This window comes from Lathamus discolor, chromosome 2 (genome assembly GCF_037157495.1).
Source record: "Lathamus discolor isolate bLatDis1 chromosome 2, bLatDis1.hap1, whole genome shotgun sequence".
Lineage (NCBI taxonomy): Eukaryota > Metazoa > Chordata > Aves > Psittaciformes > Psittacidae > Lathamus > Lathamus discolor.
In genome coordinates, this window is record NC_088885.1 from 115,953,126 (window position 1) to 115,974,748 (window position 21,623).

General features: G+C 33.0%; 1 protein-coding gene across 1 annotated transcript in view; it reads right to left on the reverse strand.

Moving 5' to 3' along the window:
• The window catches only part of CCDC178 (coiled-coil domain containing 178), a 165,448-nt gene extending 144,052 nt beyond the window's left edge, over positions 1-21,396 (reverse strand). Inside the window, 10 exon segments of the mRNA XM_065669142.1 lie at positions 375-511; positions 634-725; positions 2,985-3,142; positions 7,926-8,068; positions 9,896-10,116; positions 13,069-13,269; positions 14,613-14,698; positions 17,157-17,191; positions 19,267-19,394; positions 21,339-21,396. Coding sequence (XP_065525214.1) covers positions 375-511; positions 634-725; positions 2,985-3,142; positions 7,926-8,068; positions 9,896-10,116; positions 13,069-13,269; positions 14,613-14,698; positions 17,157-17,191; positions 19,267-19,394; positions 21,339-21,396 — 1,259 coding nt within the window.
• Positions 21,397-21,623: the final 227 nt, after the last annotated feature.

Here is a 21,623-nt window from a genome sequence, read left to right on the forward strand (position 1 = left end):
AAACACTGCAAATTTGACATGTAGAAGACTTAAAAATCACATACTTCATGACATATGCAGTTTTCCCTAATTAAGCACTTTTAATATGTCATCATGTCATCTTTTTACCCCCTCCCTTTTCCCACACGTATTGTATGGAATTTTGGGGTCTGTTTTATTTTAATTGTCAATGTATGTATTTTGTCTTTTATAGAATTTTATTCTTCTTTCAAGTAAAATTCAAAAAAGTTAGATGATACATTTCAGCCTGAAGTTATTTGAAATCCTTTAAATGCTTAATTATAGACTTAAAATAAATGCAATTTTCACTTTTATAAGCATGTTTTCAGTGAAAAAATAAAGCTTGCTTTCTATAGTTATATAGCAGGCATTACCTATTTCCAATTATTTGTGATAACTCCTTATTTTCTTGCTCAAGTTCTTCATTCTCACAATTCAAACTGTCCAATGCTTCATTAATACTGAGAACATTTTGCTTTATATCCAGTAGATCCCTTTCCTCAGTGGATTTCTAATGAACATTAAAACATCAAGAAACCTTTAAAACAAGTTGAAATTATTTGAGGCCAACACAGAAGGTACAAATATGCAAGCATTGTTATTTCATTTATACAAAAAGAATAATGAACTTACTAATTCTTCCACAGCTTTAACTACTTCAGAAGAAGCGCCTGATATTTTTACACTTTCATCTCCTTGGGCAGCCATTTTATTATTCAAATCTTCTATCTAGAAAATATTTCATAAAGTAATACAAATAGTTCCTGCATTTCTTATTAATAATTAAACAATACATTTAAAAAAGAAATTTTAAAAGAAGGCTATTAAAGTGTAACTAGGGGTACTTAATGCTATAGTATTCATATGTATGTCATCATTTGCAATGTACCCTAGCAAAATCTTTAGACTTCACGGTATCTGTAAGCATACACAGCCTCCTAATTCGTATATGATGCATGTGGTATAATCAAACATAATACCTTTAGTTCCTCTAGGTCTCAAGATATTAATACAGATTCATGCAGAGATTCAAGGATCAGTCACTGGATCTCAAGGGAAAATTTGGGTGTTAGGGAAGCAAGCACCTTCAGGATAAGGAAAACATCTACAGTGGCTTTAGCTAGATAAAGCCAACACCTGCTCACATTGAGACTAGTGAACTTTGTTTCCTTCACCTTTCCTTCCTCTGCAGAGGCTGAAACAATACAGCTATCCTGGCAATTCACCTATACAATTGCCATAGAGATAAGGGTCTAACTCAAATATGACCAGACAACAAACAAGTCCAAGCAGGATAAGGGTTGATAAGGATGTTAGAGTACAAATGTGGTAAGATCAGGACAGAATTAGAATACAGGTACTTTAAATGGCATGTAGTTTCCTACTGCTACCTCAAGAATCTGATGAAGAGCAGATTTCATAAGATACCTCCCAACTTGTCCTTACAGTGTCCAAACTTGTAACAGTGGTACGAAACAAAGTTGTATGAAATTCAAAAACCAGCATGAATTACAACAACAAATAAAAAAGCCAGGGGAAAAAACGCAGGAATATACTAGTTCACATCATTAATTCTGTCTTCAAACTTGTTGATGTACATGACAATTGTCATGCTATAATATGGATCCAAGTCAAACCCCACTGAAGTCAATTAAAATAATCCCAATGTTTTCCCGATTTCCAAAGTAACTCCATTATCCCAGTAATATTTCTATGATGATCAAAAGAATCACTTTGAGATTTCTGAAAATCCATCATTATTTATAAAGATTTACCCAGTTGTTTTTGAAGGAAATTGGCAATAGCAAATGAGCTGTATGCTAAACTTAATTCTGGCTCACCTTTAGCAAACAAAGGTGGTCACTGAATGGAGCAGTTTCATGCTCCACCTTACCCCTGTTGCGTATTTCTCTCTTTCCCTTGTATTGGTCTTAATACACAAGTAGAACTTACTGAAATTTATTAGGTCAGCAAACCCAGCTGGAAACATCCAGAAAGAAAACATTAAAAAAAGTAAGTACTGGGTCTATTTGGAAACAGTGGTTTTCTAGATATCAGATGGCAGTGATTGCTGGCGCAAGTACAGTAATGGGAAGAAAATCGTAATAGCTGGAAACAAAAGGCAAGAATATGCCCATTCGTGGGTGTCTAATATGACTGTATCTTTACTTTGGTTGGGGATGTGCTTCACAATTCTTGTTAAGTTCTGGGCATGCTTGCTAGATCCAGTTTCTCAAAAATACTCTATCTAGATTATGGATTCCATTGGATTCTTAGCAGAACCTAGCTATCTAGATGCTCAAACCACAGCAGGACTAGACATGTACAAGAGAATGGATGTCATACTTTATTTATACTTGTATACATACACATACACACATAGATATATAAAAAAATAAGTTCTGTTGTGGTCATCTAAATCCTGTTTTATGCTTTTTCTACCGGTTCTACATATGAAGCTATTGATTAACAAAAACTCCTAGTCAGACATAGTGAGGAACTCCAGTTCAGATTTTAAACTGGTGAAGAATTCAAAATGAATGCTAGACAAACATAGCAGAAAACGGGAATTTTAAGTTAAATAGGGTATCACTATGTATGCTGTAAAAGTGCATCATGTGCCATCTCAGGTCAAAAAATCTACTAATTCAAGAGGAAACATGCTGTCCGCACTTTCTTCCGGACAATTAAAGAAGATAAGGAATATGAAGCAGATATGCACCCAAAACCTAAAAATATCCAGGTAAATTAAAAGAATATAAATGTTTATTATATTTTTAATAATTAGAGCTGAAAAATAACATTACAATGAAAGAATGAACATGAGAGTTCTGCAGAATCTACCACTTCTCATTTTAAAATCTGTATTTGTATTTTTACTTTTACAGAGGACCTTAACTCTTGAACATACAAAATATTCAGGCATTCATGTACTTTTCAGTAAAAGATACTCATTTAGTTGCTTGTTTATAAATATTCAAGACTCACTTTGCTGTTCCAATATTCTGCATCTTCCTGGATTTCTGCTTTTTGCTTCACTAACTCCTCAAGGTGTTTTTCATCCTTTATAATCTTCTCCTCTGTTTCTTTTAACTTCATACAGTATTCAGTCCAAATAAATTCAGACTGCTTTAACTCATTCCTAATAGAAATACACACAAAGTGAACCCATCTATTTGGAAATACTCCAAGGCAGTCCCTCTCCATAAAGGAAAATGTAAAGCAGATCTGCATTAGTAAAGATTTATTTTGGTTCTCTACTACATTTCTTGAACAGGTATGCATGAGAGAATTTCAAAATATCTACCCTGGCAGATTCATGTAATCTCAGCCAGATATCAAAATTACTCATGCTGCCAGTTTACTTGGATTTAAAGCTGCCTGCCAACATTACAGCTTCTAATTTGACCTCTGAACAGGTATCTGCATAGCTAAACACAAGACTTTGTTTCATACCTCACATGCTAATAAAAAAAAAACAGCAGTGAACTTCTTTCTCTGCTGGTGCCTAAATCTACTTCAGAGCCATCTTCACTTAATCCACTGCACTGTCACTTTGTGCAGAAACGTCATGTGTAGAGAAAATTTTTTACTGACATCAATTCGTCATGTTAAAGGAACTTGCAGACAGTAAGCAAGGTCATAGGAGGGGATAAGGACTTTACTTTCACTCTGAGTAACAGATTTATCAACATTATGAGAAGGAAAATTGGCCATAATTACAGAAAGGGATAATATTAACTACAACAGTAGTCATGAAAACACTTCTATGATACACTGTTAGGCGCCATTCTAGGCTGTGCACAGGCCTTTTGTTACAGCCATGGATCTGGTGAAAGGCAAAAGAGATAAAGGTGCATCAGGTTTTACAATGACTTCTGGTGCTTTACCATTATTTTTATTATTGTTTCAGCAGGCAGAAAAGAGGAGTTTCCTTCATGCTCCCCAGAGAATTATCTTTGTCAATAACATATTCCAAAGCATGCCTTAAATGGCAAAATAAATCCACTTCAGCAGAACTAAGACCAACAGCAGTTGAGTTTTAGAGACATCTATTGCATTATAACCCAAAAGACCTCCTGAACAACTGTTGCATGCCTTAACACAGTAAGACAACCAGAAACAATAATGAAAGGACTTCATCACTAATTCAAGAGCCACTCCTACAAGATTATTTGATAGACATTCTTCCCTTATTTGCTTCCAAGATTTCATTTAGTGATGAGGTAAAGATTTACCTCTCAAAGTCACATTCCAAATGTCACAGAATGTACATAAGTGTGAAACCTAAGACTTTGAAGACTTCTACCTTCTTAGATCCCATCACACATGGAAAAAAAAAAAAGATACTTGGAATACTTGTCTAATGACATAACATATAACAGGCATAGACTGTAATTTTTTTTTTCATATTACCTATCAGATACAACTTTCTGCGTACAATCTCATGGAAAATACAGTACTACCAGCCACAGCGAGTATGTGTAAAAATAACAGTCTGTTCTGTGTGATTTACTCAGCCCCAGTATTATAAGTTTCATGCAATCTTCATCTTTTTTCTCACGGATGGCACTGATTATAAAGAAAAGAGTATCAACTGCAGAACAGTCTTTCAAGTCTGTGCTGTCACAAATCTGTCTTTATCACACCTATCAATACCACATGTTATTCTAGTCCTCAGATGGCAGCTGAAGGGTCTACATCCCCTGTAATGTAAGTATGACTTATTACCAGTCTAGCAAATGGCTGAGGGGGAAGAAACAGTAGACCTGCTGAAGGACAGAAAAACAGTCTTCTACTCATTGTTTTCCTATAAAGGCTGCTATTGCTAAAAACACCACTATCGTCAGCATTTTTAGTTTAATTCACAATTTACACAAACAAAACAGGTTACAAGATGTGTAACAGTCTACACCACTGTCATGTGATATGAATAGGAAATCAACTAGGTGAAACAAAAAACATACTTGTATATTTCTATCAGTATAGATGATGGATTTCCAGTATTAGTTACCTATTGTCGTTATCACAGGGGTTTTATTTACACTATGACTTTTTTCGAAAGAACAAAGAGTTCCTTTAAAGCAATGTTAATGCACCTCAAAACAAAGGCACGTTATAGGAAAACACTCCACTTTCTTGCACATGAAACAATCCCAAGAACCTTGATTTCCACCAAGACTACCAAAAAAACCCATGAAAAGTGCCCACGCTGCCCTACAACTGCTAAGCATTATGTCACTGTCTGTGACACAGTGACAGAATTCTATCGGGAACTGAACAAAATCCTGAATAAAAGACTATTAAAAAATAAAGTAGTCAGAAGGCAAGATGAAAAATTCTAATGCTAATGAAAAAATGCAGGAGTAAGATTAAACGATCAATATTCATTGAAAGAATAGGTCAACAGCATTGTATCTCAAAATCCTCTATCTGTTGCTTTGATATATTTACAAATTATCTGAAAGGGCAAGAAGCAGTAAAATTAAAAGCCTGCATATAATGTGATTACAACAGGTAAGGCTAAGAAACTGCAGAAAAATTTCAAGACAAGCTAAGTAACTGGAGAAGAAAGGAGCACATACTACTTAGTGTCTGAACTCAAAAGAAGTACAAGGTCAGAGAAATTAAGTGCACCTTAAAATTCTGAATTACCTGTATCAAATCAAGAAAGACATGTACATAGTTCCACAAACATTTGGAAGTCTAATCAACATTTATCACAGGTAAAGAAGCTGAGAAGGTGTTGGATTAAGTAAAAAATAGGATAAAAAACATTAGAATAAAAAATAAGTCATCCCTGTTAACATGGCTAATTTGGAATACTGCCTGCATTACTGTTAAATGCATTTCACAAAAGTATATCACAGAGGTGAAAAGGAGTCACAAAATATATATGTCTTCTGAAAGCACATTGAAAATAATGGATTTTGCTTTGGAAACCAGACAGAAAGAAAGAACAAAGTGAAAATCCAAAGTCACAGAGAATACAGGCTAGTGAAGGAGGATCACAATACACAGCAATATTTATCATCACATACATCTTAAGGCTTAGACTCCCAAACTACAGAAATTTGCTTGCAGGTGGACAATAATAAATTTCTGCTGACCACACTCTGTAAATATGAATTGATAAGGAACAAAGTCTAATAGTAGGCATATGCTGAAATAGTAAAAGATAAAGAAAGAACAGTGAAATAATATACTTTTAACATTATTTATTCTGGCATTGCACACTAAAAAACACCTCCAGCCATGGCTCACTACAGCCATTGCCAACACTTGGCCAGCAGCTAGTAATTCAGACTACTTGATAGAACACTAAATAGGCCAGTGAAACACTAAACTGATTTGCAGGGTATCTGAATACACAGCAATTAATCATATTACATTTTTGGTAACACTTCTTACTCAAGACCTGATATTTCCCATAATTAAAATCAACATGAGGTTTGCAATGAACTTAACCAATTACAGAATCTCAGTCCATGCTGTCTGATTTCTCTCAGCTGGAAACCACGGAGGAGCTAATGAGCATTTGATCAGATCATCTCTATATCAATCTTTAAGCCATAATTAAATTTCCAAACATTGTGAAGACATTGTGAAGCTTGCATTCACAGGCTCATACTCATCAAAAATAAGAATTATCTTTTACTCTTCACACATCTCTCCCTTTATTTAGATACACTAGTGATTTTAATTGGAGAATCATATGGTAATTTCCAGGTGTCACTTCAGCTTTAACAAAGGTTGGTATTAAAGAATTCTGGTCTCAGGTTTTGTATAATACCTGGGGTTTAGCTATATTTTTTACTACAATTTTAATTTTCATATACTAATATTCTTTCTAGATTGTGAACTTGGCTCTGAAATGAAAAAAAGTTAAGCTTTAGTTAACTCAGCATGTTGACTGTGAATTTTTAATCTTGGAGGTAATAAAATATAACTAGTATAAATACCTCTAATATAGTGACAAAATTATCCTGAGCTCAATAAAGATACGACAAAGAAATTCACTGTAAAGGTTAGAATCAAAAAAAGGAAAGAATCAGACATGCCAACAAAAGAAACAAATCAGAGTTTTATCCATGTCTTTTAATTACGCCTGTAAACTTTTCTCATTTCAAGGGGAAAAGAGCCACTGTATTGCTTGCTACTTTGCCAGACAAAACCTGGCAACTAACCATAGTTGAATACAACTTCCTACCAAACATGAAAGTACTTGGTATTCTTGTTCTTTGGCATAGTTATTCTTCATGCTGATTCTTGGGCTCTATGTTCAGCAATGGAAAGGAGAGTTGACTTATCAGTGACTGGCCATTAGTGGTGGCTTACAATTACTTATAACTCTAGTTGATAACTCAAGGGTTAATAATCTGACAAGAGCTTACAGTGAGGAAACTGCAACATAAGACACTGCCATACAGAAGCTGCCTTGCAATCCAGTGAAGATATAGAAAGTCTGTTGGTTTGATAAGCTCAAAAGCATGTGTTGTTGACTAGAATTGCTCTGTTTAATATGCAAGTTAAAAATTAATTTATAACATAACTACAGTACCATGATAAGTGCTGATGTTCAATGAAAGTAATTTGTGCAGTCAATAAGAATGATAGCAAAAAGTTCTGTCAGATTAAAAAATTCCTAAGTAAGTAATATAAGGTAAAATCGTATGCTTAAGGAGTCGATTCACAAACTTTCTATTTGGATGTAATTCTGGACATCACCCCTTCCTTATTGTCATGGTTCTGCTCATGGAAGCTAAGACAAACAAGGCAAACACTTCTTTTATGCATCATTTTATTGATTTAAATAATTAAATAAACCAGAATTTATAATTATTTCTAAAAGCAATTTTTCTATCATTTCCTTGTTAACATTAAAACCAACAGGACATTATAATATCATACTTAACAGCTCTTACTTGTATTGATGCAATAGCGTCTCAGCACATTTAGTTTCCTCAGACATAGACTTTATCTTCTTCTCAGATTCTTCAGCAATTTCATTCATAGTCTTTTGAATTTCCGTGAGTTCACAACAAACATCACTATATAATTTTGATGCCTAAGAAAATAAAACAAGTTTTCTGAAAGATGTTATATAAAAATTGCCTGTAATGTTTAAAATAAAACATTATTTCAAGATTTCTCTGATTATTGCAGTTTGATAATTGAAGTTTAAAGTTGAAGTAGTACTTTGTGATGTCATGCAACTTAATAACAAATTCTGCGTTGTCTGCAATAGAGACAATCCTAGACGAAGACAACAGGATGTGTTGTAAGATTGCCTAACATAAGAAAACATTAGCAAGAAGTCTTTCACTCTGCTACAAAACTTTGAAGCTACTGTGAAAAGGTGGCTACTTCCACAGGAAAACAGTGACCTCTGGAGCAGAAAGAAAGAAATAATGTTGAAAGAAGCCACTGAAATTTCACTCAGTAATCTGACAAAATCATTACTTTAACAGATCCCAGAGAAGTCACCTATGTAAAGAGGGGCTTCAGGCAGTGCAGACAATGAACACAATTTTCAGTGGCATAAATAGTATTGGGACACTCAGTTCCCAACGACCCTCAAATAGAGATATGTACATGTCTATTGTCTCTGCTTTTTAAAAATATTACAAATATTAAATAGTAACATGACAGAAAATTTTTATTATAATCTAGCACCTCACTGCTCCAACTAGTTCTCTGGATATCAAAAGCTAGAGATTCAAAATCGAATAATGTTTTAATTGCAAATAAAATTAAGGATCAGCTGCTTTTTTAAGGACATGGGAGGAAAAAACAAACCTTGGTAACAAACAGCATAGAAATTAGAGCACAATAAAAGTAATAAATAATTTAATTTACAGTTAGAAATGTTGAACTGTTGTTGAAATGGATTATATAAATAAGTTACAGTAACACCAATCTATCTTCTTGAAATAAGTAGTGTCACTTTTTGGAAAGGAAGATAAAATAAAACCTGTGGGGAAAACAAGTATTTAAAATAGGTTTTATAAAAAGAAATAAAATTTGTCTACTTTCTGAGTTGCATTTTAGCACACCTCAATATTTTAGCTGCATACATCATCTTCTGAGACACTGTCAAGAAAAAAGAGTACAGGATGAAACCCCCACACCCCAACTTGATTATAATTAGCCAGTATTTTGAACATATCTCCTAACACTGATAGAACTGCTAGCTATTTCATAGCTCACACCTAACTCATGGTTATTCTCATACTATTTGTGTAATAGGCAGCTAACTTTTTTATTTTAGAAGTATTTTGACATGACTGTTGAGGCCTCAAAATATGAGTTTAAAATAAAAGAAAGTAAAATAAACAATATTTATTTAGAATCACTTACAACCAAAGACCATTTTTAGACTGTAACTACCTTAGAAAAGGTACTAATCTCTAAATCTGTATTTAGAAGTTACTATACGAAAATATATAGAAAACATAATAATTAGTACTAAAGTCTGTACTTGAAATAACGCAGTATCTCTTGCTTTTTAGACATCAATTTTAACGTATTTATAACTTTGATACACTTTGATAATTCAGCCTGACATTATCCACATTAGGTATTTATTACCAACAAATAAAAATTATCATCAATATTATTATCAATAAGTACAATCAACAAATACGTAAACACGCACATCAGCACTTAAAAATAATTATCTTTAAAATATTTTTTGACAGCCTCTGACATCTCAGTATTCTGGAACACTGATGTCTGTAAGAAATCTGAGAAGAATCTATGCAAATATCAGATATGTGCCTTCCACTTTCCTGTGAAAAATCCCACATGAAATCAACTTACAAAGTTAGAATTACATTCCATATATGTAGTGAAAAGATTCTAAAAGAAACATCTTCTTGAGGTTTGTATTTACCTTTTCATAAACCAGTAACACATCCTTCACAGCTTCACTTTCTAGATTCAGCTTTTCTTCCAGCAGATGGCTGTGTTTCTTCATCAAGTCTATATCCTCCTGAATCTTTCTGTTGTCTGTTTCTATTGGAAGTATTTGGGTTTGTATCTGTTGCAGCTGATGTCTTTTACAATCGAGATGCCATTGTAGCTCCAAGATATCTTGAGCACACAGATCATATTCTGTTAAAAAGGTAATTAGCACAACAAAATGTTAGTATCTGTGCGACACCATAAATTCCTAGTGAGATTAGTAAAAACATTGTCATAATACTTTCAAAATTTTGCTGTAAATCACTTTGAAGGCCAAAAGAGGACATTTGTTACAAAAGACATCAAATATAAAAATATAAATATTGCATTAACAGTGGAACTGTTTTTAAATTCATGCTTAATAATCTTAGTAGGTAAATTAAGCAGATCTTCAAAGCAAGGGGTAGTCTTGTTTTTACAAAGGAAATTAAAACATCTAGCCTTAAGGCATATCTTGAGGAGGCTATTAGAAACAAGAACAGCTCTACTGAGCTTCCTTGTCTCCAGCAAGAGGCATGTGGATGCAGAGGAAGAGCAGGGCAAGTATAAATCTCACATCCTCTTAATACAGCAACTATTTTCAGTTCAGGAACACTGCCTGAATTAAACATAGCTTCAAGAAAGCTAAACTAAAGGTGCAAACTCAAAGCCAACAAACAAAACATATTCATGTTGCAACACAGAAGTATGTCAGTCTTAATTAATTTTGCTGCATTTACTTTTCTGACCTTGCATAAATTTCCTATACGTCTTTACCAGAAAAAAATGTAAGTAGATCACTGACTGCTGAAGGACAACATATATTTCATTTAGCTTAGAAAAGAAAAAAAGCTTATGAGAGATGGTGTCCTGCAGCAGATAATGTTCTATATGGAACAATTACTGGTATTATACTAGGAAAAGTAAAGTAAGACTATCAGATAAGAAAAGTGAAAATAAAACAAAACCAACAGAAAATGTCTCAAGAGCAATAAACTTTGTCATAAACTTGAGAGAGAAAAGCGCGTTTTACTCAGAAAAAAGGCTCTCTAGCTCTGAGAAGTTGCTATGGAATATTCAGTGCAATCCCTTGACAGCTGATAAATTTTGCCATGCTAACAAGACATAAATTACAAATTCACAAAATTATTTTATTGCTACTAAAAATTAAAAAGACATTATATGACTAAGTGGCTTTTTGACATCATACAAAGTGATACCTAACATTGAGATTAATAAAATGTGGTTTACACTGGATATTTGTTATATTTTAGAGAAGGTAATTTCTGAAGAGAGGCTATGTCAGTGCAATTACCTGAACATAGTACAGGACACAGATGCAGCAGGAGTTAGCAACAGCAGAAATCAAGGGAAGTTTGAAGAAACAGGAGTCAGTGTCTACTCTGAATGGTTCAAGAAAACTCTTAATTAAGAATCTCCTGGGCTTGTAGTACTTAGGTTAGGGGAAAATTATAACATCCCTGAAGTTCTTTTCCTTTTATCATAAATTCCATTTTAGCATATTTTTTGTCTTATAGATTATACTATGAAAAGTTATAATCCTAAAAAGTATTAATTTATTCTAAGGACACAACATCATACTTACATAGATAAGGGAGAACAGTTGGTTAATTTTCTGAGCCACACTTCGTGATGGGTTTTTGTCCTTATTTTTTAATTTTTAAATACTGTATCATTGCATATACAAACAAAACTGAAAGAGTATTAATTAATTCCAGTATTCCATTTTTTTTTTATATTTATAAAGAATGCTAAACAATAAGCTAAAAGCAACAGGAATGCATAGCAATAGGCAAAAATTATTTACAGCTTCACCACTCTAGGTAAGTACACCAAAAAGTAAAAAAGTAACATCTCTGCATCTCAAATCCTGAACTACTGTGCTGAAGAATGACTGGACTATCAACCGTCTCTACCTGCAGTTCTTCTGAAGAACTGATCTTTCAATTGCCACAGGATTTTCTCCTGAAAGCAGTTTCTGACCTATCAATGAATTTTAATTCTGATTCTTTATTCAGAATAATCTCCTTCTCTGTTTCATCATAAATTGTCCTCCAGAGGTAATTTCTCTCAAGGAAAGCAATCTGCAAACTGGTAACACCTTAAGCACAGGTTTCTAGTTTCCAAGTCAAGAGTTAGCCATTGGCTAAAATAAACAAGCAAGCAAACACGCATTTTCCTCATATAATGCTAGGGATGTGCCCTATTTGACATTTTGCCTTCTGGGGGACCATGAGAGGTATGGATGGAGGGCAGAGAGAGAGAAAAAAAAAAAAAAGGCATTTAGGACCAAACAATTCCTGGCTTGCCTCCATTATACAGTGATTTTCACTTAGTGTTTACTCATCAGTAAACAGTTATGGAGGCCTCCTGAACTGTCACCATACTCTGGGTTGTGAGGTATTTGACAAAGATCTCAGGATGATGTGCACCAGAATGTGGACTTGATTTCTAACTGATTTTACATCCAGAAACCCACTATTACAAATTACACAACTTATCTAGAAGTCTAGGTTCAGATAGTACCTGCTTCTCACCATGAGTCAGAAAACAAGCAACACACACCTGCTAACTAGTTGGTTTTGGGTCTTTTTTGCTTTTTTTTTTTTCTTTAGTTGTACTCTGTAGATGCCAGTCCATTGCAAAAGGTAACAGTAAATGTCCTTAGAATCTGGGATTTCAAGGAGACCTATCAATGGTTATGTCAAACAATTCCTACTAAATATGTAAGTATTTTGTTAAAATGTATCACATTTTAAATTTTCTCTAAACAGATGTATTTTGTTACTTGTGCTTTCATCTATGGCTTAACTCAAATGCAGTATTTTAGAATTCTGTTTCAGCTTGTCATTCCTTGCCCCAACGATGATTTATTGTCATCTTAAGAGTGTCTTGTCTGATCTTCTGCCACTTCTAAAACAATGCTGAACATTCCATAGTACTTTCCTTTTCTTTTTTTCCAGCTGTTTATTCAAACAAATTCAAAAGAGCAAATACTGTACTCCTGTTACAGTAAGCACAACTATAGTCATATCATAATTCTTATTCTTGGTAATAAACTGACTGAAAAATAACAAATATTCTTATTTTGAATACCAATACCTTTTTGCACAGCTGCAGGGAGCTGCTGAAGCCTCCAAAGTGACAAGCAATCCATTTTCACACTAAGCTTTTTCCCTAGCTGTTTTTCCAACTCCAAAGCTTTTTCTGCCTCCTCACAATCAGCCTCCAGTCGCTTAATTAGCTGAGTAACATCCAATAGCAAAGCTTCTGTTTCCTTCTTCAAGGTTAATGCCTTGCCATCTTTAAAAATACATTAAAAATATTTTTTATGAAAGCTTAATCATATGCTCTTTATTCAAGCTTCATTCTCAACACAGAGTTGGTCTGTTCACATCTATAGCAGTAAGAACAATTGGTTATATTTATTTCTTTAAAAAACACATTACAATTATTTCTTATGAATGCTTAAACATACACTGTTTCTTCTTGCTTCTTTCTCAACATAAAGCCAGCCTCTTCACATCTATCAAGAGAAGCACAACTGGTTATAAACAAAACTTTCACATCCAATAGCATTTTCCTCCAGCTTATTTCCAAACCAGAATGCATAAAAATGTGTATATAGATGGTACAAAATTTTCATCTTTGCCTCATTGTTTGGGTAAGTAATCATCTAAATAACAGTATAAGTTCCTAATTCTCTCAACTTTTTGAAGAATATATATTTCATTTTATTTTCCTAAGTAAGTATTAACGACTTCATTAAAGTCTTTGGAGTTCTGAGAATATTCAGTATAATATCTCAACAACACTGTTTTACTCATGATAGAAATAATTTCATTCTGTGAAATTTGGGTATCAAAAAATGCCTCAGTTATTTGTCTTGATAAAAGATTTTTTGAGGTCACCATCCGTTGTCCCGATCTATAAGAAAGAGTAACTATATGAACTACAGAGTCCAAGACATTTCCACTTTGATTCCACAGTCAACAATTCCCTAAATTTTTTTATTAAAAACTGCAAAAAGAAGAAAAATGACTTAAAATCTGGAGTGAAATTGTGGCTTCACTGTGATCAACAGAAATTTTATCACACCATTTACTGTGGACAGGATTGCCTCAGGCTAGTAGTACTTAAAAGGTTGCACAGTGGCTTAAAAAAATTGCCCATGATCTCATGAATATTTAAAACTTAATTAAAAATTGTATAATCTGAGTAAAGATGCAAACTGTAAAAACAGAACTCTATGTTGGGAACACATTATGAATATCCTGTGACAGCAAAGCACTCATCTGTTTTACAAAAACTAAATGGAAAAACAAAAAAAAAATCTAGAATTTCCAGCGACCACTATAAATAATTTAGTTGGTTCAAAACCTAGATGGATTTAAATACAGTATGAATCTAAATACAGAAATGTAAATTATCTTCTTGCAAACAGGATGATTTAATAGTACTTATTATAACATTTTAGCTTGACAGATGATTGACAGCCGTTACACACAGATTTCAAAGGATACTCACATCATTTACATAAGACTTTGAGCAGGCAACAAGCACCTTTTATTACAAATGGAAAGCATCTATTAAATGAGGATAAGTAACTGTTACAACTCAGACTGAGCATTATGAAATATTTTTACCTTCACAAGATTCTTTAAAATCCAACTTGGTGGATAATGATAACCAGTTATCTTCAGTACAGTCAGCACTGGCCTGTTTTGTTACCCTATAGAGAAAAGCCACTGTAACTAAAAAATTTTAGACTTAATTTAAATTAGCATTGTTAAGTAAATATTACTTTCACTAAGTAAGTCAAAATTTCCTTTCCTGAATTTTACACATGAAGTGCTGGCTAGTTATATGAAATAATTTGAAGTTATGCAGAATTATTAACTCTATGAAAAGAAAAGCATGTAAAATGCTTTTCTCATATTTCTTTACAGAAATACAAGAAACAGATTTCTTTACATCTTCTACTTACACAGATCCTCAATTTTTGTTCTCATACCTAAGGATTTGCCAAAGAGAAACTTGCAGAAAAGCTGTTACTCTTTTCAAGTTATATACATACAGAATATATATATGCTATACATATATATGTTATATATACACATATGGAATACATATATGTTATACTTTCCACTCTTCTAAGCAGCAGATGAATTTAGTACTGTATCTGTGAGTGTCACTTGAAGGACAACAATGCAGAAAAAATATCTTTTAGACATACGAAGGATAAACAATTCAGGCATAAGGCTTCATCAGTTTCTAAGAGACAAGCATTTGAAATCTGAGAGGCTCAAAAGCAGAAATGAGGTAGGTTTCATTAAAATGAGACCAGGACAAATTTAACCTGCAAGTGAAAGGGGGATAGAAGTAACACAAGTAGCTAGAGAAGAACACAAGCAAATCATAACTGTTATGCAAACTTAGAAGGCTCATTAGCTTACTGGAGCTGAGAAGAAGAATCACCACCACCTGTTCATGCCCACATGTGCAGTTTAAGGAGCACATAAAGGTTGTTCATATGCAGATAAGATGACATGCAGTGACATGTATTACATTGCACATACATGCATAATGTGAACATATATATTTGAAAGAACTCCACAAAAAAGTTCCTTTTCCATAAGGAGGACCAGACAAAAAACTATGCCAAAAGCAGACTGAAAGAAATACTACTGTAGCCTTCCTACATCAACAGAAAATACATCTAGAGTACAGGGAATAGAAAAGTAATCTGTGAGCAGTCATAGAAAATAGTAAGACATTGGACAGGAAAACTGGACCTGGTGTCAGAAGAGGTATCAAATTCAATACAGAAGCAGGAGTTTGATAAACAGGAGTTGGATAAGTAGGCAAATCAAATCAAAACAGCCAGGATAACAAGCTCAGTGCATGAGCTATGTTCTCCCCTTCAAACTCCTCTTTTAATCTTTATAACTATAACTACATCATAAAGAAGTACCCAGCATCATGAATGATATAATTTGAAGTCACACATTCAGACTTATTCTGTGTATTTATGAGTACTTGGCTTTGAAATGCATTGTATTGTATTGTATCGTATCGTATTGTGTACTAGTCTGAGTTCTTTAGCGTATTTTGAAATAGATGCAGACAATATGTAAAATTTAGAAAAAAATAGCTTGAGTTTTACGTTTTGAAATTGCATTTTAAATTTATAACCTTTAACATCTCATTATATATATTCTAGATATCTCCAGTGAAAACATATCTAGAAAAACAAAAACAGTTCTTCAACTTGTTATTTTTAATGCAGTTGGTATGTTCTGTTTTGATTTTAACAAGAATCTTCTCTTGCTGACTTTAAGGATACATAGTTACAAACACTATAGGTGGTTCAAGGAAATTTTGTCACTTAAACACAGTTTTTTTAACTAAACCTGGAAATTTTGTCACTTAAACACAGTTTTTTTAACTAAACCTAAGTAACTGGCAAACTACACTGAAAACACAAAAAACATTTACTTAATAAGTATCTTAACAGCATGAAGTATAGGAAAACCAAGAAAAAAAAATGAAAAAAAATATTGGGATCTTTTCCCCATCTTATTATAGCATTTGATGAATTAATTGGTGCTTCATTCAAGCTTTTTTCCTACTCCCTTTTGCAATGACTTGTCTCTCTGTGTCTAGCCAAGCTGAAATGAGAGTAAATTTGACCCTTTATGCAAATTCAGAAAATTATACACTATACTTACAGAACTTCACAAAGATCACAGTAAGTATACAGAAACACTCAGTATGCTTATACATCATGTTCCAAACTTCAAGCAACAAGAGCTTAAAATAATACCCTTACCATATTTAGGTACCTGAGATAATTGGTAGAATTGGTACAAGTTCAGAGGTCTGAATAACGGAACAACTTTTACTAACAGAAATTCATCACTGTGGTGGTCGTGAGACCTACGATCATCTTGAATCTTTGAAAATTAAACACTGAGTAGGAACGACATGACAAATTCCCATAAATACTTTTGGTCTTTTCAAGTAACTAGATCCTACAGACACTAGGAATGCTTATATTAGATGCATTCTATGTTACGCAAGAACTTAGTAAAAAGTCTGCTACATGGACAGACTAATTCTCATCAAATAACTATCTGACATTAGAACAAATGCATTATTTTGCACAATTTTGTATATATGATTCTTACCATGGTGTTTTCTTCTCCTTAAACACATAATCATACTGCAAAAGCAAAACATAAACTCCATTATACATCTCAGATGTTACACATTTTTTCTATTTCCTGACAAAAAGTCTAATAGACCACTGAATTTTATATCAGAAGACGATCTAATTAGGGTACATACAGAGCAAAGCTTTTTAACATTTTAAACTAATTATAAAGCTTTCGAATTCCTAAAAGCTATGTATCTCCAAAGGGTTGGTAATATACCCCAGTTTTTGTGCATAGATGTTACATTACTCAATTTTGTAGATTTTTTTTTTAATCTCTTTTATTTTTAAATCTCTGTTAATTCTATTTTTCTCAGACTCTGTACTTTTTTTAAATGTTAAAACTCCATCAGAGATTCTGTCTGAACTTCTCATACTTTTTCTTCTATGTCTACAACACTAAATCAAACACTGCCCGAGAAGTTCTCTGGGCCCAGCAACTTGAACGCCTACGCCATTAAACTGGTACTAAATCTCACTGGTACAGCCTGCAGAAAAGGAAATTACCACATTCCCAAACCATTCCCAAATCATTTCCAAACACAATTCAGGAACTGGAAAGGGTCAGAGACCATTCCTCAGAAGCAGTGCACATAATGTCTATCTTGTTTTGAAAGGTAAGAATTTAAGTGTATGGACATGAGGTTTTCCATGTCAACTGGACACATTGCTGATAATACTTAACTTACTAGCAGACTAAATAAATTCAGATATAGACAAGTGAAATCCAAATTCCATATATTTGTTGTATATTCATTTCAGTGTATATGCATAATTTAGATTAAGAGCACTAATGAAATACTCATACTATGGCAACTTCACCTTTTCTCCTCTTATTTCATAGTTATAATGATGTCACCATCTAGAGGCCTCAGACTATTTTGAGTCTCTGTATATTATGTAACAACACCTTAAAAGAGATGTGGAAAATACGTACAAGATTTACAGAAATAATTTAAGCTAACATTAAAATGAATAAACATCTGGACATGCCAATGCTTATCCATCTAATTCATGTATATTGATGACAAAATCATCACATTAAAATCATTTCACTGTTTCACATTATTTTAAATAAAGGTGAATGAGGCAATGTAAAATTTCCTATCAAATTAATGTCTAGACTGTAAATCAAGATATGACTTTAGTTTATGCACCTTGGATTCTTCTAGTATCTATGCTGCAGTTGCAGAAATCTCCCTGCAGAGTATTTAACAGTGTTTGTGGAATACTAATCTAAGATAGTTTTTCTGATGTGCTGCTATGACAACATTATTGTTGGTACTGGAGATAAATTATTTAAATATAACTTGTCTGTGCAAGCAGTGATCAGATCTTCGTACTGCAGTGTAGATACATGCAAAATTTATTAACATTCAGAAAACACTTCTCCAGTAAAAGTGAATTATTTAAATGATACTAATTATGTTCTCAAATAAGTTAATGGGAAGATATTACTATACTTTAAATTGGTATACATTGCATTCTTTCTTAATCTATCTACCCTTTTTTTTTTTTAATCTTTCCTTTATTCTTGTTTCTATTTACACAAAATCTATATAAGCTAGTGAAACATCATGTATTGCTAAAGAAAGAACTACAGCATTTTCAAATTCATGTCTCTCAATACAAGAGTAAAGAAACGAGGAATTGTTAAGTACAGTCCAGGAAGAAAATATAGCTTACTATGAATAACAGAAAATGGCACACAGCTCAATTTGACTATCTATCTACTCAAGATTTGTATCAAAAACTGTTTTGTAGACAATTGATATTATTGAAGCAACTTGACTTTCCGTGCATCTGAATTGTCATATATGAATTTACTTATCTTTATGATATATTGATATTACATTATGATATTATGGTATATTGACTTTAATAAGTCAGTTTGATTTGCTAAAACTGTTAAGTAGATTAAAAACATACCATGAGTTGTAAATGCACCTCCTGGGCACTATTTTGAATAGTACATACGACATGAAATTAAACCTTTATAAAAATCAACATAGTAATCTGGTTTAAAAATCTACTTGTTCCTATAAAGATCAAAAGCACTTGACCATTTTCCATCACAAATGTACCTGCTGAAAGTGATTCTCTATCTTCAATTCTAACTCCTGAATGTGATGAATAATTTTGTTAATATAGGGTAATAGAGTATTTACAAAAGCAAAGCCATGATGCTTTGTGGTGATCCATTCGTTCTTGTCTGGAAAAGGAAAGAGAATACAGAAGGCTGATAAACTTCACATGTGGGATGAAAACAGATTTTCTCATACCTGATTTTACTTCTTAAATTTGGAACTTGGTAAGCTTCTGCTTTGAAACTAAGAGAATGCAACAACTATATCTCTTACTAAGCATGGTTTTGCACAAAATGTCACTCCTTTTTAAATACAATCTCTCAAATACAAGGAGATTCCAAAATGCTTGAAAAATATGGAGGAATAATTTCAAAGACATGAGATATCATAAAGGGAGCTACAGTCTCAATAGAATTTGGTATAACTAATTATACAGAATTAATCCCAAATAAATCTATTTTAGTGATTTTACACTAGTCCTAAGCAAGAATTTTGCCCAAAAAGAAAAAAATAATACCAGAAACCAAAAATGGCAATGGTGGCTTCTATATAGAAACACCCAGAGCAAAACAGAAAAGGTCACAGGGCCCTAAATGCAATCCTAGACTACTCTTATGCACCTAATACTTGGTTCCAGCAAATATTTATTTCGACGTTATGAAGGGATGAAATTCCAGAACAGTAATTCGCACACTGGGAATTTCAAGCTACATGACATAAATGGACTGTTTTACGAGAACATGCAGATTTCACAATTATGTTTTCTTTAAACTCTGTTAGCCATATAACCATATAAATAAATGATACTGTGGCACACTATTGAATGTTGACTATTTAATTAACACACAGAATGGGAATCTGACTGCACAGGTCACTAATGAAAGATGACAGGAACAAGACACTGAAACCTAGCAATAGAGCTGTTAAAAGGTCTAAGACACTGTCCTACAAACATGAAACAGTAACCTAATTAAGTTCAGAGGGATACAACTGCTTTAATGTTCCTTGGAGATGAACCAAAAATAACAATCACAGTAATAGGGATTAAACTGTAAAATAGAACCAGACAACCTGCACATACAGTATGTAGATTTGTTTTTTGTTTTGTTTTGGGCTTTGTTTTTAAGAATAATCTCAGTGTTTTAATTAAAGTGTTAGCCTAAAACATTCAAAGTCTGTATTTTACATAAGGCTCTTTTAACATTATTGTAAACAGCCTCACTTCAATGGAAAAGAATAGTTTGCACGATTTGCTTGAAAAGACAGCCCACTAAAATGGATATCAAAACCTGTATCATAGAATCTTGTTCTGCCTGTTTCTAGAGCATGAAAGCTTAATTGAATGCCTACACAGCACAATCCTAGCAAAGCATATATAGACTTTGAAACCTTCTTGCACTCTGAAGCACAATAGAGTTCAGATTTTGAGAACATTAATTTCACTTAGTTTTTTCTACTGTTATTATTCTTATCTTTTACTAAATTAACATTAATATTGTAAAAATTATGTGTATTTTCTTTACATCACTAGTGCAACTAACAATACATCCATTAAAAAAATCAATTTTTTTTTAAGAGCTTTAATAATAAAAGACTGCTCTGTTACTGCTTTGGCTTTTCTTGGCAAACATTTGTATTTGCAAGTCTTCTAAAACCTTTGTAAAAGAAAGCTAGAAAAATTATATTCAAATTTAAAAATTAAACTTAAAATAAAAATTAAATTTAAAATAAAAAACTGAGAAGTGAAATACAGCCAATTTTGTTTTCAGGTAGAAACCAGAACTATTACTAGAGGCTGGAGTGACAGCAGGAAGTCCATGGGGGTTGGACTAGATGATCTTTTTAGGTCCCTTCCAACCCTTGGGATTCTGTGATTCTGTGACATTCGAAGCCTACAAATGCATCATTTGCATGAAGGTTTTTCCAGCAGTGTGGCAGATGGGGACCAAGAAACAGGACTAGTGTTATAAAATATTAGAAATACAAACTATAAAATATTTTCTTATATCTTAAATTTAAGCCTTTCATTAAACTATTTGAAAAATGTATAACAGATGTACCTGAGATACCTTGGGATGGCTCATCACTGACCTCAGAAGAAAATGAAAATGATGGTGTTTCAGACATTTTTGCTGGTAGCACTTTTCAGCCTAATGATTAGAAAAATAATAATACATATATACATACACACATGCATATTTTAAAAACTCTTCATCAGAAAAAAAAAAAGTATTTCATCAGTGATACATCTACAGTATTTTTAAAGGTTAGCAACTCCATTGTCACTTTTCCTACTAAGGTAAAAGCAGCAACTAAACAGTGCTCTCACAGTGGATCCTATTTAACTAAGGAAA